At 42.6% G+C, this 14,716-nt stretch overlaps 1 protein-coding gene across 1 annotated transcript in view; it reads left to right on the top strand.

Annotated features, from left to right (window-relative positions):
- Positions 1 to 14,716, top strand: part of SLC26A4 (solute carrier family 26 member 4) — a 177,707-nt gene that overhangs the window by 41,182 nt on the left and 121,809 nt on the right. Inside the window, exon 4 of the mRNA XM_069229830.1 lies at positions 5,683 to 5,793. Within this exon, the coding sequence (XP_069085931.1) occupies positions 5,683 to 5,793 (111 nt within the window). The remainder of the gene's footprint in view (positions 1 to 5,682; positions 5,794 to 14,716) is intronic.

Here is a 14,716-nt window from a genome sequence, read left to right as displayed (position 1 = left end):
ATGAGGTAGGTTGAAATTTGTGACCCATTAGAATCACAGCCATCACAGGGATGGTGGCCTGCTGAGATCAGCAGCCCACCATGTGTGTCTCTGATTAATTTTTAAATAAATCAATCTTTTTTTCCTTAAAGGAAACTAGGATGCTTTATAAATAAAAAGTAAAACGTTTAAGTTAATTTTTTTTAAGAGTAGGCAGTGGTTCATGGGACCACTGCCTGCTCTTAAAAAATATTTTCCCAACCATTCACAAAGGGGAAGAGGTCCCGTTCCATTTGCGAATGGGTTACCACTAACTTTCTATTGGCTGTAAACTGAGAATGTTTTGCAACCGCATTTTGGTTGCAAAGGATTCACATATACTTTTCAGATTCAGTATTAAGAAGGGATGCAGTCAGCATGCCCCTTCCTAACAGTGAATCGTAACACCCAAGTTGTGAGTCAGTAACAAGTTACCAACTCACAATTTGGGCTTTGTAAATCGCAAAAAGATTTTTTCAAGTCATAAGCAACTTGAAAAGTGCTTTGTGCATGTGGCCTTTGACCACCTACTTCAAGTAGATGGTAACTTATTCGCAAATGGGAATGGGTACCCATAATCCTTGTGATTTTTGTGCTTTCTAATAAGTCACAAATTGCAACATACCTCATTAATATTAATGAGGTGGGCTGATTTGCGATGCGTTAGGAAACGCTTAATGGAACTCTGTTAGTTTCAAACATTAGGAATAGATGTCCTAATTGCGATTCGCAGAGAATCGCAATTAGATAATCCCCATTCCTACAAATGATACAACTGGCCCTTAGTGTAGATCTTGTGAGAAGTATGTTTAAATGCAGCACTTTTGAGTAGGAAAGGATAGTATAAATGGAAACATGTTTTTTTGGAAGCAAGAAGATTAAAACAGAAATAAATGCAAACATTTGAATTTCTTAATGCTACACCTGCATAATCTATACAATTCACAAATGCCGTATTATTAGGCTTCAAGAAATATATGTAAGTCATCTTAATTGAAAAAAAGAAAAGTGTCTGTGAGTATCTACACAAGGTGTAAGTTAAATATTTACAAATGAGCTGCCTGTGGAAATGTTTGCCATTACACACATAGGTCTTACCTTTTGTTGACATTTTGAGTTTTTAGAAGTTCATTTCTCATAGCACTGTGGTGGAATCAATAACCCCACACTAAAGAAATCTGTCTATTTCTACACTATTTGCTGCCCATTGAAGTCTGACTTCAGGAGACTCTACCACACTTATGACCAAGTTTTTATTATTAAATTAAAGTGAATAATGCCTTGTCAGTTCACCAAATAATATTTCACTTTTTTGTGTGTCATAGAATAATGTAGCAGTACTTACCTTGTTTAAATAAGCACCGGCAAAGCTAAGAGGTCTGGCTTGCATTTGAACTCTGACTAAAATATTTAAAAAATAGCCAGCTGCAGTGAAAAGATAAAACAAAACATACAACTGCTTTCTCTGTACAGTGAACTTATGGATAAAGAATTTAGGGTTAGGTCTACAAAGCATTTTTGAGGTTGCAAACAGCCAGATTCTCAGAATCACCGGTTGCATCCGCAAAAATGTTTTATGGAATGTACAAAGCCCATATTGTGGTTCAGTAACTTCGTACTAAATCGCATTTTGGGTTTTGCGATATGGTATTTGGAAGGGGCGTGCTGAGGGGGGGTTCCTTCCTAATATTGAATTGGAATGGTAGGTACGAATGTTTTGCTGCCGAAATACGTTCCCAAAACATCTGCAATTTACTGCTCCTTCTCCTTTTAGAATGGTTGATAAAATATTTTTAAGAGCCAGCAGTGATCCCATGGCCCCCTGCCTACTCTTAAAAAATGAAACTTCAAAGTTTCATTTTTTCTTTTTAAACGTATCCTGTTTTTCTTCAAGGAAAACAGGCTGCCTTTGAAAAAAAAGATTGCTTTATTTAAAAGCAATCACAGATATGGTGGACTGCCGACCTCATCAGGCCACCATCCCTGTGATGGCAGCAAATCGTAATGGTCTCAAACTGTGACCTACACATGAGGTAGGTCTATCTGTGACTCACTCTGAATCGCAAAATGAAACTCAATGAGTTTCATACATTAAGAATAGCTATTTCCTAATTGTGATTTGCAGGAAATAGCAATTAGGAAATCACTATTGTAGGAGGCTGGACTGGCTTGTAGTGAGTATCAAGGGGTACTTGCACCTTGCACCAGGCCCAGGGATCCCTTATTAGTGTATAAGGTGTCTAGCAGCTTAGGCTGATAGAAAAGGTAGCTTAGCAGAGCAGCTTAGGCTGAACTAGGAGACGGGTGAAGCTACTACAGTACCACTAGTGTCACTTGCACAATATCATAAGAAAACACAATACACAGATATACTAAAAATAAAGGTACTTTATTTTTATGACAATATGCCAAAGTATCTCAGTGAGTACCCTCAGTATGAGGATAGCAAATATACACAAGATATATGTACACAATACCAAAATATGCAGTAATAGCAATAGAAAACAGTGCAAACAATGTATAGTCACAATAGAATGCAATGGGAGCACATAGGGATAGGGGCAACACAAACCATATACTCTAGAAGTGGAATGCGAACCACGAGTGGACCCCAAACCTATGTGAGCTCGTAGAGGGTCGCTGGGACTGTAAGAAAACAGTGAGGGTTAGAAAAACAGCCCACCCCAAGACCCTGAAAAGTGGGTGAAAAGTGCACCTAAGTTCCCCAGAGAGCACAGAAGTCGTTATAGGGGAATTCTGCAAGTAAAACCAACACCAGCAATGCAACAACAATGGATTTCCAGACGAGAGTACCTGTGGAACAAGGGGACCAAGTCCAAGAGTCACGATCAAGTCGGGAGTGGGCAGATGCCCAGGAAATGCCAGCTGTGGGTGCAAAGAAGCTGCCACTGGATGGTAGAAGCTGAGGATTCTGCAAGAACGAAGAGGGCTAGAAACTTCCCCTTTGGAGGATGGATGCCCTACGTCGAGAAGAAGCTTGCAGAGGTGTTTTCGTGCAGAAAGACCGCAAACAAGCCTTGATAGCTGCAAGGGTCGCAGTTAGGGTTTTTGGATACTGCTGTGGCCCAGGAGGGACCAGGATGTCACCAACTGTGTGAGGAGACAGAGGGGGCGTCCAGCAAGACAAGGAGCCCACTCAGAAGCAAGCAGCACCCGCAGAAGTGCCGAACAGGCACTACGAAGTGGAGTGAACCGGAGCTCACCCGAAGTCACGAAAGAGGGTCCCACGACGCCGGAGGACAACTCAGGAGGTCGTGCACTACAGGTTAGAGTGCCGGGGACCCAGGCTTGGCTGTGCACAAAGGAAATCCTGGAAGAGTGCACAGGAGCCGGAGTAGCTGCAAAACACGCAGTTCCCAGCAATGCAGTCTAGCGTGGGGAGGCAAGGACTTACCTCCACCAAACTTGGACTGAAGAGTTACTGGACTGTGGGAGTCACTTGGACAGAGTTGCTCAGTTCAGGGGACCTCGCTCGTCGTGCTGAGAGGAGACCCAGAGGACCGGTGATGCAGTTCTTTGGTGCCTGCGGTTGCAGGGGGAAGATTCCGTCGACCCACGGGAGATTTCTTCGGAGCTTCTAGTGCAGAGAGGAGGCAGACTACCCCCACAGCATGCACTACCAGGAAAACAGTCGAGAAGGCGGCAGAATCAGCGTTACAAGGTCGCAGTAGTCGTCTTTGCTACTTTGTTGCAGTTTTGCAGGCTTCCAGCGCGGTCAGCAGTCGATTCCTTGGCAGAAGGTGAAGAGAGAGATGCAGAGGAACTCTGATGAGCTCTTGCATTCGTTGTCTAAGGAATTCCCCAAAGCAGAGACCCTAAATAGCCAGAAAAGGAGGTTTGGCTACCTAGGAGAGAGGATAGGCTAGCAACACCTGGAGGAGCCTATCAGAAGGAGTCTCTGACGTCACCTGCTGGCCCTGGCCACTCAGAGCAGTCCAGTGTGCCAGCAGCACCTCTGTTTCCAAGATGGCAGAGGTCTGGAGCACACTGAAGGAGCTCTGGGCACCTCCCAGGGGAGGTGCAGGTCAGGGGAGTGGTCACTCCCCTTTGTCCAGTTTCGCGCCAGAGCAGGGCTGGGGGATCCCTGAACCGGTGTAGACTGGCTTATGCAGAAATGGGCACCATCTGTGCCCATGAAAGCATTTCCAGAGGCTGGGGGAGGCTACTCCTCCCCTGCCTTAACACCTTTTTCCAAAGGGAGAGGGTGTAACACCCTCTCTCTGAGGAAGTCCTTTGTTCTGCCTTCCTGGGCCAAGCCTGGCTGGACCCCAGGAGGGCAGAAACCTGTCTGAGGGATTGGCAGCAGCAGCAGCTGCAGTGAAACCCCTGAAAAGGCAGTTTGGCAGTACCCGGGTCTGTGCTAGAGACCCAGGGAATCATGGGATTGTCTCCCCAATACCAGGATGGCATTGGGGGCGCAATTCCATGATCTTAGACATGTTGCATGGCCATATTCGGAGTTACCATTGTGAAGCTATACATAGGTAGTGACCTATGTATAGTGCACGCGTGTAATGGTGTCCCCGCACTCACAAAGTCCGGGGAATTTGCCCTGAACAATGTGGGGGCACCTTGGCTAGTGCCAGGGTGCCCACACACTAAGTAACTTAGCACCCAACCTTTACCAGGTAAAGGTTAGACATATAGGTGACTTATAAGTTACTTAAGTGCAGTGGTAAATGGCTGTGAAATAACGTGGACATTATTTCACTCAGGCTGCAGTGGCAGGCCTGTGTAAGGTATGTCAGAGCTCCCTATGGGTGGCACAAGAAATGCTGCAGCCCATAGGGATCTCCTGGAAACCCAATACCCTGGGTACCTCAGTACCATATACTAGGGAATAATAAGGGTGTTCCAGTATGCCAATGTAAATTGGTGAAATTGGTCACTAGCCTGTTAGTGACAATTTGGAAAGAAATGAGAGAGCATAACCACTGAGGTTCTGGTTAGCAGAGCCTCAGTGAGACAGTTAGGCATCACACAGGGAACACATACATATAGGTCGCAGACTTATGAGCACTGGGGTCCTGACTAGCAGGGTCCCAGTGACACATAACAAACATACTGAAAACATAGGGTTTTCACTATGAGCACTGGGCCCTGGCTAGCAGGATCCCAGTGAGACAGTGAAAACACCCTGACATACACTCACAAACAGGCCCAAAGTGGGGGTAACAAGGCTAGAAAGAGGCTACTTTCTCACAACTATTCCTAATCTTTGTACATCTAGTCCTCAATTTGTAATAATTCAGAGTGCAGATTATGTGCACTGCAGTGCAAGCTCTCCAAAGGGGGTGGTAAGATACACTAAAGAGCCAATAGCATGAGGTGAGAGAGAAATATCGCTCTGGGCGAAATCAAAGCCTATTCCATGCACATTTTAAAGAACTAACTAAGTAATTTGAGGCGCTCAGAAATTTAACAACATTTAACTCTATCAAATTCCAGATTGAGTTCTGCGAAAAAGAACAAGCGTTTTTTTTAACTCCATACCCTCAAGAATCCCTTAATTTTGTGACTTGAAATAGAGATAAATAAATTGCTTATTAGAAATTGTTAGAGATGCAATTTGATTTTTTTAATTGCTTCTGTGAGATACTAAAAACATTAATATTAATACATTATTCTTGTGCCTTCCTTCAGGTTTGGCGTTTGCCTTGCTGGCCGCAGTTCCCGTGGGTTTTGGCTTGTATTCTTCCTTCTTTCCACTTTTGACATATTTCATTTTCGGAACATCAAAGCACCTCTCTGCTGGTAATTATGAAAAAAAATTCTTCATTTGAAGTGTGTGCACTTTGCCCTTGTTGACCTTTTTGTATTCCACCGTTGTATACACCTTAAGAGTTACAAGATCTTCAGTGCTTTCATTATTATGGTAATTCGTCTATATTAATCCTTTTTGAGTCAGAGATTAGGAACCTGCTCTCTAGAAAATGTTCTATATAAGACTTTGGAGCATGCACTATATATGACTTTGGAAATGCTCTGCATATGCCTTTAGACCGTGCTCTATATGTACATTAGAATATACTCTATGATTTTTAAAAATGCTTTAACTTACTTTATGACATATCTATATAGGGCTAGAGATAATGATCTAAATGTGACTTTGGAACACATGCTATCTATGATCTTGACCTTAAACTTAAATCAGGCGTTCACATGGAACTCGTACACATAGAAAATGTAACGGGACAGAAACTAACTGTCAAGAATCAATCTGAAACAGAACATATGGGTGAAAGCCAGTATGCAGTTGTAGCAATCAATTTACCCGAATTAAATTTTATTTTAAACACAAAATGCAAAACGCATGAGGAAGGTTACGTAGTTTAGGGATAGCTAAAAAAAGGTTTTTGAGAAGCCCCAAGTGAATAAACCATAACCAAAAACGAAGAGTGGTGAGAATAAAATGTGAAAATAAAGGTACATTGGCATGAAACCGACAGCCTTATTCACCGGAATACGTTGAAGACTACTACAGTGTCACTAGGAAAGTAACAATAGGTCTGTCTGTGATTGGATCGACAACGTTTCAACCCTACAATTGGTAGGAGGGTCTTCTCAGGACTGCGGATGTCCTGGGGGGCTGATGAAATAAGGAGAATTAGCATGAGGGCTAAATGATGGCAGGAAAATACTTAAATACATACTGCCATGGAATAAAAGCAGAGCCTGCGTACAAGACATCACTCCAGGACCGCCGGAAAGTGCCACGGGTAAAAAGGCCCAGGGGGTAGCTATAGGAGGAATAATCATATGTACAGCATTCACCATGGGGAAGTTGAGCAGAATGCCGCTGGTATGGACAAATTAAAATTTCAGGTAGCACTTACCCAAAGACACTCCTCATTGATGAAGGGCAGATGCCTTATGAATAATTATCAAAAGGGTAAAAAATGTATACACATACTCACGTGGCTGAGCCTAAAGTTGTGGATGACAAAAAGGGAATAGAGATTGAGAAATAGCTCCATGGAGTTTGAATAAAACAATTGGCAATACAGATACAAGTTCGCTTAGGGGAGTGAGCTTACCAGTGAGTTAGAAGATGCCCATTTTTATATATATATATATATATATATATATATATATATATATATATATATATATATACACATACACACACACACACATATATATACATATAAGTATTTTTTTTCACTGAGGACGTTGTAGTTAGGTACTGAATTTACACGCACAAAACCATAGAAAGTCAGCTGTTATACTTAGAGATATTTCAAGTAACTATACCTCGTGTCCTAAAGTAACTATAACTGATATCCCCACCATGCATAGTTTGGCCATGCACTGCATGTGTTTGCCACAGGGCCTGGAAGATGAGAATCAACTGGGTCACCTGCTTTGTTTATATTTGTAAGTGCTTCCCATTCAGGTTAAATTTCTGTGAAATAAGCATTGGTGCCAGAATGCATCCTGACCTCCTTATTTATCCAAGAACAGGCCACAGTTTCGCTCAAAATGTCTACCCAATTGCAGTATTTTTACTGGCTATTTAGTAAGTGCTTTCTCGTTGGGTACATGTATAGTGTATATTCCACACTACAGCTGCGTAAAGGACCCGAAGTAATGTTTCCAGTGACCTTGTGTGTCTGTAATTTTGGCAATGTGATTGTTCCTCGAGCGTCTTCATACAAAAACCTGCAATAACATAAATTCTCATGTGGAGATGATGACAAGACTACAAAGTGATGAATCTCCACCAAACAAGGGTACTTCCTCTTAATTATATGTGATAAGTGCTTCTTTGATTACTGGAGAAGTGCTCATGGTCCTCTGCATTAGGAATGCATCTCCAAAGTCGACGTGAAACTTGCTGAGGGGTCCTTTTGGTAAGCTGTCCATCATCCTAGAAAAAGGCAGAAAGAAGTTGTATACCACTAGCGTATATGTGGTGGGGCCAAATGGGTGGGACTTCTACGTCATTCTGCATACACATAGTGGTTAAAAGTGTGAACAACGAGCTCTGGTCTGAACAGGAAATGACATGAAAGAATCCACTCATTAAGTCACAATTTTATTTTCCCCTCCTAGGGACTGCAGGTGGAGCCTCATTGGCCCAGTGGTCCCTGCTGGCTCCCTGCCTCCAGCGGGAGCCGGCATTGCTCTAACATGCAGAACACAGCTAGAAATGCTGTCCCCTGCATGCAGGAGGAATCTGTTTGCTTGACAGTGGGCAGAAAACAGATGAAAAGTCCGCTCCCAGCGAAGGAGAGCAGTTTTCCTGCTCCCACCCGCTGAGAGTGGACTTACAGTTTGCTCTCACTTGGCAGGAACTGTCAAAGAATCTGCCAAGTGAAAGCAAACTGCTATCTCCTGAGGGTGGGCACCTCTGGAGATAGGGAGTCATCCCTGTGGAGTGGTGGTCTCTAAGGCCATTAGTGTTTCCAGGAGAAGGGCTGCATAGTTTGCACAGGGGGCCCCGGTGAGGTGGTATTCCCTGGACCTATATTTGGACTGGGAGGGGGGCTACACGCCCTTCCCCTTTGTTTAAATTTCTTTCCCAGGGAGGTGGTGGTCCCTGGGGCCCTCAAGGGCCTAGGAGGGGGCTCACGTGGGTCCCCTCCAATACATTATTTTAGCCCCAGGAAAGTGGTGGTCCCTGAGGCTATTCCCAGCAAGAGGGGGGGAGTCTGAACGGCCACCTCTAATTTTTCTCTAAAGCCCTGGGGAGGTGGTGCCCCCGGGGTTCTTAAGAACCAAATGATGGGGTCTATTTGGTCTCCCTCTAATATTTAAATAAAGCCTCAGAGAGGTGGTGGTCACCAAGGCTCAAAAGAGCCTGAGGAGGGGGGCTGCATACATCCCCCAACTTTTTTTGTATTCTGCTGCCTCCCAGGACCTGGCTCACCTAGGGGCTAAACTGAAAGCAAGGGCTGGAAACTGTGCTTGTTTGAAAAAAAAAATTTGCCCGGATTCTGCGATTTCTTGGCAAAAATTAAAAAAGAAAATATTTTTTACCCTGGCAGGCTCCATGAGGATCCCAGAACCTGGGCTGGGGGGGGTCAGGTTATTCCTACCCTACCCCCTTTTCTTTTTTCTTTTACCTTAGTTTTGGGACTCGGCTGAGTCTGAGTCCCAGAATGACTTCCAAAACTTCCTGTTGAAGGGTTGGCAGCCAATCAGATATCAGCACGGGGACTGTTGGATGCACAACGGATCCGTGTCCCCAGATATCTCTGTTTCTTTTTCCTTTAAATCTCAAAAACTACTGAACGGATCTACACCAAATAACAAAAAGGGTTCTTTCTGGACCAAGAAATACTTGTTCCCCCCAAATTTGGTGTAATTCCGTCCATTGGTTCAGGCTGTAGTTGTGTTCAAAATCACTAATGGAAATTGCATGTGGGAAAAGCAATTTGGGACCCCCATTTTTCTCAGCCCCCGCTTGACGAATCATCCTGAAACTTTCAAGACAGCAGCTGAACTGACAGTTGTACTAGTTTGGAAAATGTCATGAAGATTTGTCAAACAGCGTCAAAGTTATTGGCAAAACAATAAACGCTTTCATATGGAAAACTAGGTCTAGTATAACTAGCTACATGTGACCACTATATATATATATGCTCACAAAAATGCGCGTCCAGTCTGCACCCAGCACAGCAGACTACGGTGGGGTTGCGAGGCCCTAAATTTAATTAAACGAATCGTTCCTTTCAAGAAAGGAAAGGAAACACCGCAGTCACTTAAAGTGACAGCGGTGTTTCCTTTCCTTTCTTGAAAGGAACGATTCATTTAGTGTTATATATATCTATATATATATATATATGTATATATATATATAAATATATATATATATAAATATACAGACTCACAGTGTATACTGTCTGCAAGATCCACAACACCGGCAGTGCCAAGGGCAGCACTACGCCGTGCGTTGCTTCAATGCAAATCCGCTTCCATACACACTCGTGAAGGAAGTTGCAGCACTTCCAGGGTATAAATTGCAGGAATTTATTCAGTAAACGTAGAACTCATCAATGCGTTTTGGCACAGACTGTGCCTTTGTCACGACGTTGGTTGACATTTATTAAATGCATTATATACAACACATCACAAAATGAGACATGAACAGTGACAATGGACAAAACGGCTGCTAAAAAGGTACAGCCATCTTGGAAAAGTTCTGCTTACTTGGAACTACAGCAGTCAGTATATGAAAACCGTGAAATTGCATACAATGTTCTAGAGACATAATCAACTACACAAAAAATGTAGCTCATCTAGTTTCTTATCCAATGATGTCTTTATGACAATATGCATTTCCATTTCAATTTAAAAACCCCTATGTCGATACTCATAATTTAATCCTCCTGCAGGCTGTCTAGTAGTCAACCACTACCATGCAATAACTGGGGCTATGTGAAAATAACCCCACTACACCTCCAATAGAGCCCAAGTGGGCTTAGCATGCCAAAAGGAATCACATTTCAAAATCAAGAAATATATGAATATAAAATAAATAAGCCAGCTTGACCTTTCTCTAAACAATATAGGAGTGTGCCATCAAACATAGTCAATTTTCATAACTAGATATTGCCTCTGCATAATCAATTTCTCGAACTTTTTCAGTTGCTTTCGTCCCTAGAAAACACAGACAAACATTCAAAAATGAATCATTATATACATTATAAGAAGTATGACAATCCTTTTTTCAACCATAAGTCAGTGGCTAGGAAAGTATTTTATTGGGAAAACAAACATCAAAGATGGACATGCAATTCTTCATAAGTGTTTAACCCAGACAGTTCTTTGCTGTCCATTTCCAGGATAAGTTGAGACTCTAACCAACTCAGTTTATGTTCCCTATACCCCCTCTGCTTTTTAGGTACATGATCTATTGCGCTATACTACAATAGTGTATGGTCACCAGGGTGTAATTTATGGAAGTGATGAGCCACTGGACAGTTGTTATGATTAGTTTTGATGGCTCGCAAGTGCTGTAATATGCGCTTATGCATTAGGAGAACAGTACTACTGATATAAACTTTTGGACAGGGACAGAAAAGGGCATATACTGAGTATTGAGTTCTACAAGTCAAAGACTTCTTTATCCTGATGGTTTTGTGCAAGGGTGTGTATATTTCTGTCATGTTTTTACCATTCTCACATGACTTGCATTTATGGCATTTGCGAGAACCAGCTGTGGGCTTAAGCCACTGTGGTTTAGTGGTAGTCACCTTGCTTCTAACAATAAAATCCTTCATAGAGCAGGTTATTCTGTATGTGATTTGAGGTTTGATGGTAACACTATCTCCAATGACAAGATTATTCTTAATGAGGTGCCAATGTCTATTCAAGATTTTTTTCACTTGTGAATGTTTGTCATTAAGGGGGTCATTACGACCCCGGCGGTCGGTGTAATAGTGGCAGTAGTACCGCCAACAGGCTGGCGGTACATACCGCCACTATTATGACATTGGCGGTTTGGCCAAGGCCAAACTGCCAAGTTAACACACTGACCGCCACGGCGGTAATGACCGCCGGGCTGGAGACTACTTTCTCCAGCCCAGCAGCCGTCACTATGCCACCCATGGAGTTTTGACCCCACCCACTGCCATGGTTTCCGTGGTTTCTGTTCCACCACGGAAACCCTGGCAGCAGGCACTATCAGTGCCAGGGAATTCCTTTCCTGGCACTGATAGGGGTCTCCTCCGCCCCCTCCCCAGAGTCCTCCCCCACTCTCCCCCCTCCCAATCCCCCAACACATACACACATACATGCACATACATACACACCCATACACACATGCATACACACATTCACCCACGTGTGCATATACTGTATTCATACACACTCACAGCAACACTTATGAACATACATCCAGGCACACACGCAATCACACAACACAACATGCATGTACACACACCCATTCATGCACACAGGCATTACACACGCATGCACGCATTCAAACACAGTCACACATACCCCCACCCATGCACACAACAACCCCCACCCCCTCTCGTGTCGGAGAACCTGACTTACCTACTTGCAGGGGGTCCTCTGGCAGTTGACGGGACGCGACGCTGCTGCCAACAGCAGCGTCCGCAGCGAAACACTGCCAGGCCGTATCATGGCTCATGATACGGTCGGCGGCTTTCTGTTGGCTTGGCGCTGCTGCTGGCAGCAGCGCCACCTTACCGCTATCCGCCGCCATGACGGTAGACAGAATTCCACCAGCCTTCTGGCGGGATTCCGGCTACGGTCATATTTTGGTGGATGATCGGTAGCCACGGCTACGGTATATTGGCGGCCATCGCCGTAGCTGTAGGCGGCATTTGCCGCCAATCTTATAATGAGGGCCTATATGTCATAGTGAGTCTTGTTACATTATTCCTCTCAATATTACCCTCTTTCTTACTAGGCTTAAAGAGGACATCTTCCCTCCTTAATTAAGAAACTCTAGTAGTAGCTGCTTCCGAAGTGTTAACAGAATATGTCCTTGACTTGAGCCTAGATGACATCTCCCTTTCGGTAATATCATACTTTTCAGGAGTACTACAAATGCGTCTAACTCTGAATAGTTCCCCAGATGGGATATTTTGTTTGAGTGCTATAGGATTAAAACTGTGAGTATGTAAAGTACTATTCCCTGGCTGTGGGCTTCATGAACAACATGGTGAATAATTTGGATTCTTACACTAATAACCTAACATCAAGAAAATACAACTGTCTTACTTGTGTGACATGTAAAGTACAAATTAAATTAATTGTTATTAATGATCTCTACAAATTGAGACACTGGATTCTCATCACCTTTCCATAATACAAAGAGATCATCAATAAATCTTATCTCTAATAATTCTGTCAGTCCACTCACTCATTTCTGCGCAATTGAATACCTGCTTCTTCCACCAGCCCATATGCAAATTTGCATAGCTGGGCGTGAAGCAGGTCCCCATTGCAGTTCCCCTTTCCTGTTGAAATAATTCTCCATTGAAAAGAAAAATGTTGTGAGTCAGACATCACTCAATCATACGGAGCAACATCTTATTGTGAGCTAAATATTTCAAAGGTCTTACTTTAAAAAAATGCAGCACAGCCCTTAAACCACCCTGTGGGGTATGCTTGTATGCAGCAAAGACACATCTAAGCTCATCATAAGCATGTCATCCTCCCAGGTTATATGAAAAAATATTTTATGGAACTCTGAAGTATTCTTAATATAAGAGGGAAGGATCTGTACTAATGGCTGTAGAAAATGATCAATATAAATTGAATTGTTTTCAAACAAACTTCCTATTGCAGCTATGATGGGCCTGCCTGGTGGTTTCAATGCATCTTTATGGATCTTAGGGATGAGATAAAAGATCGGTAGGATAAGTTCATCTATTTTCAAAAAGTTGTATTCATCCCAACTCAACAACTCATAATCTCTCCATTCTGATAACTGATCAAAGTAATCACTTTTCACCTTATTATACATTTGTTTAGAAATCCTAGAGTAACATTCAGTATCAGTTGGTCATAAGCTTCCTCCATCTACTTCCTCTTACTCCACATAACCACATTTCTCCCTTTGTCAGAAGCTTGGATTCCACAATCATCTCTATATTCCTTTTTGGTCATTACATGCCTAAATTTGGGATTTGTATTTCTGATAAATCTCATGCTGTGTTTGGACACTCCTTGCAATTTGCTCATTTCAGTTGTTATCAAATCAGAAAAAAACTTCAATATTGTCATGGGTGGTAGGGGGAATAAAACTAGATTTAGACCTAAGTTTAGAAACCCCTCCCGCCTCCATGTTTAAAGACATTGATACCTCTGTACTTCCAGTTGGATTCTCTGTCTCATCCACCTGTTCACCCAATGATAATAAGTCCCTTAAGGCCAATAAATCAGAGACCTGTAAATTATCTGAAACATTCCTAATTCCCTCATAAACGTCTTATGTGTAGGTTTCAGTGTAAAATGTTTTTTTAGACTCAATTTCCATTCAGTATAACATGTTTTTTTAGTCTCAATTTCTATATAAACTTGAATAAGTCTATTCATAATTGAGCATAGTTGAAACTCGCTACAGGACAATGAGAGAGGCCCGGGGTCAATATTTCCTCATCCTCTGAGGAAAGAGGGATATTTGTAAGGTTAATTACCATACTCTGTTGCATCATTACTTGCGTTTGCTGTGTGTCACTCAACCCATCAGCTCAATGCCAGTTCTTTTCCCTTCTCCCCCTCTCCTCATTTTCCTGTTTTTCATGGGCTTTGTTGTCTTCTCGGTATGTGGTTGGTACATCTGTCTGATGCTGAAAAACAGAATTCATATTGGACAGAAGCACATCTTCTCTCATTTCCCTCACAATCCCTTTCCACCTCCAAACCCGGATCAGAACTATAAATCTGCCCCCTTTGGTAATCCATTTGGTCTCGGTGAATGTTGTGCTTCTTTCTCTATTTAATCGATTCCTCGTATTTTGCCATGCATGCTTTCATTTCCTCTCTAAAAGTTTAAATTTTTTCCTGATCTTGCACTTCGCTCAATTCATTATTGATGCTAGTGATTTGACCCACAAGGGTTTCTTTCTTGATATCAGCATACTTCACTAAAGTTTTAATCATGTTCATAAAACTGTTAGTATTCACTCAAACCCACTCCTTGAGGTCTGGATGGGGATTCTCATAATTTGGTACAATCATGAAACTTAAGCTT

Source organism: Pleurodeles waltl, chromosome 4_1 (assembly GCF_031143425.1).
Source record: "Pleurodeles waltl isolate 20211129_DDA chromosome 4_1, aPleWal1.hap1.20221129, whole genome shotgun sequence".
Lineage (NCBI taxonomy): Eukaryota > Metazoa > Chordata > Amphibia > Caudata > Salamandridae > Pleurodeles > Pleurodeles waltl.
The sequence above is the reverse complement of the archived record's forward strand: the minus strand, read 5'-3'. Positions and strand labels throughout refer to the sequence as shown.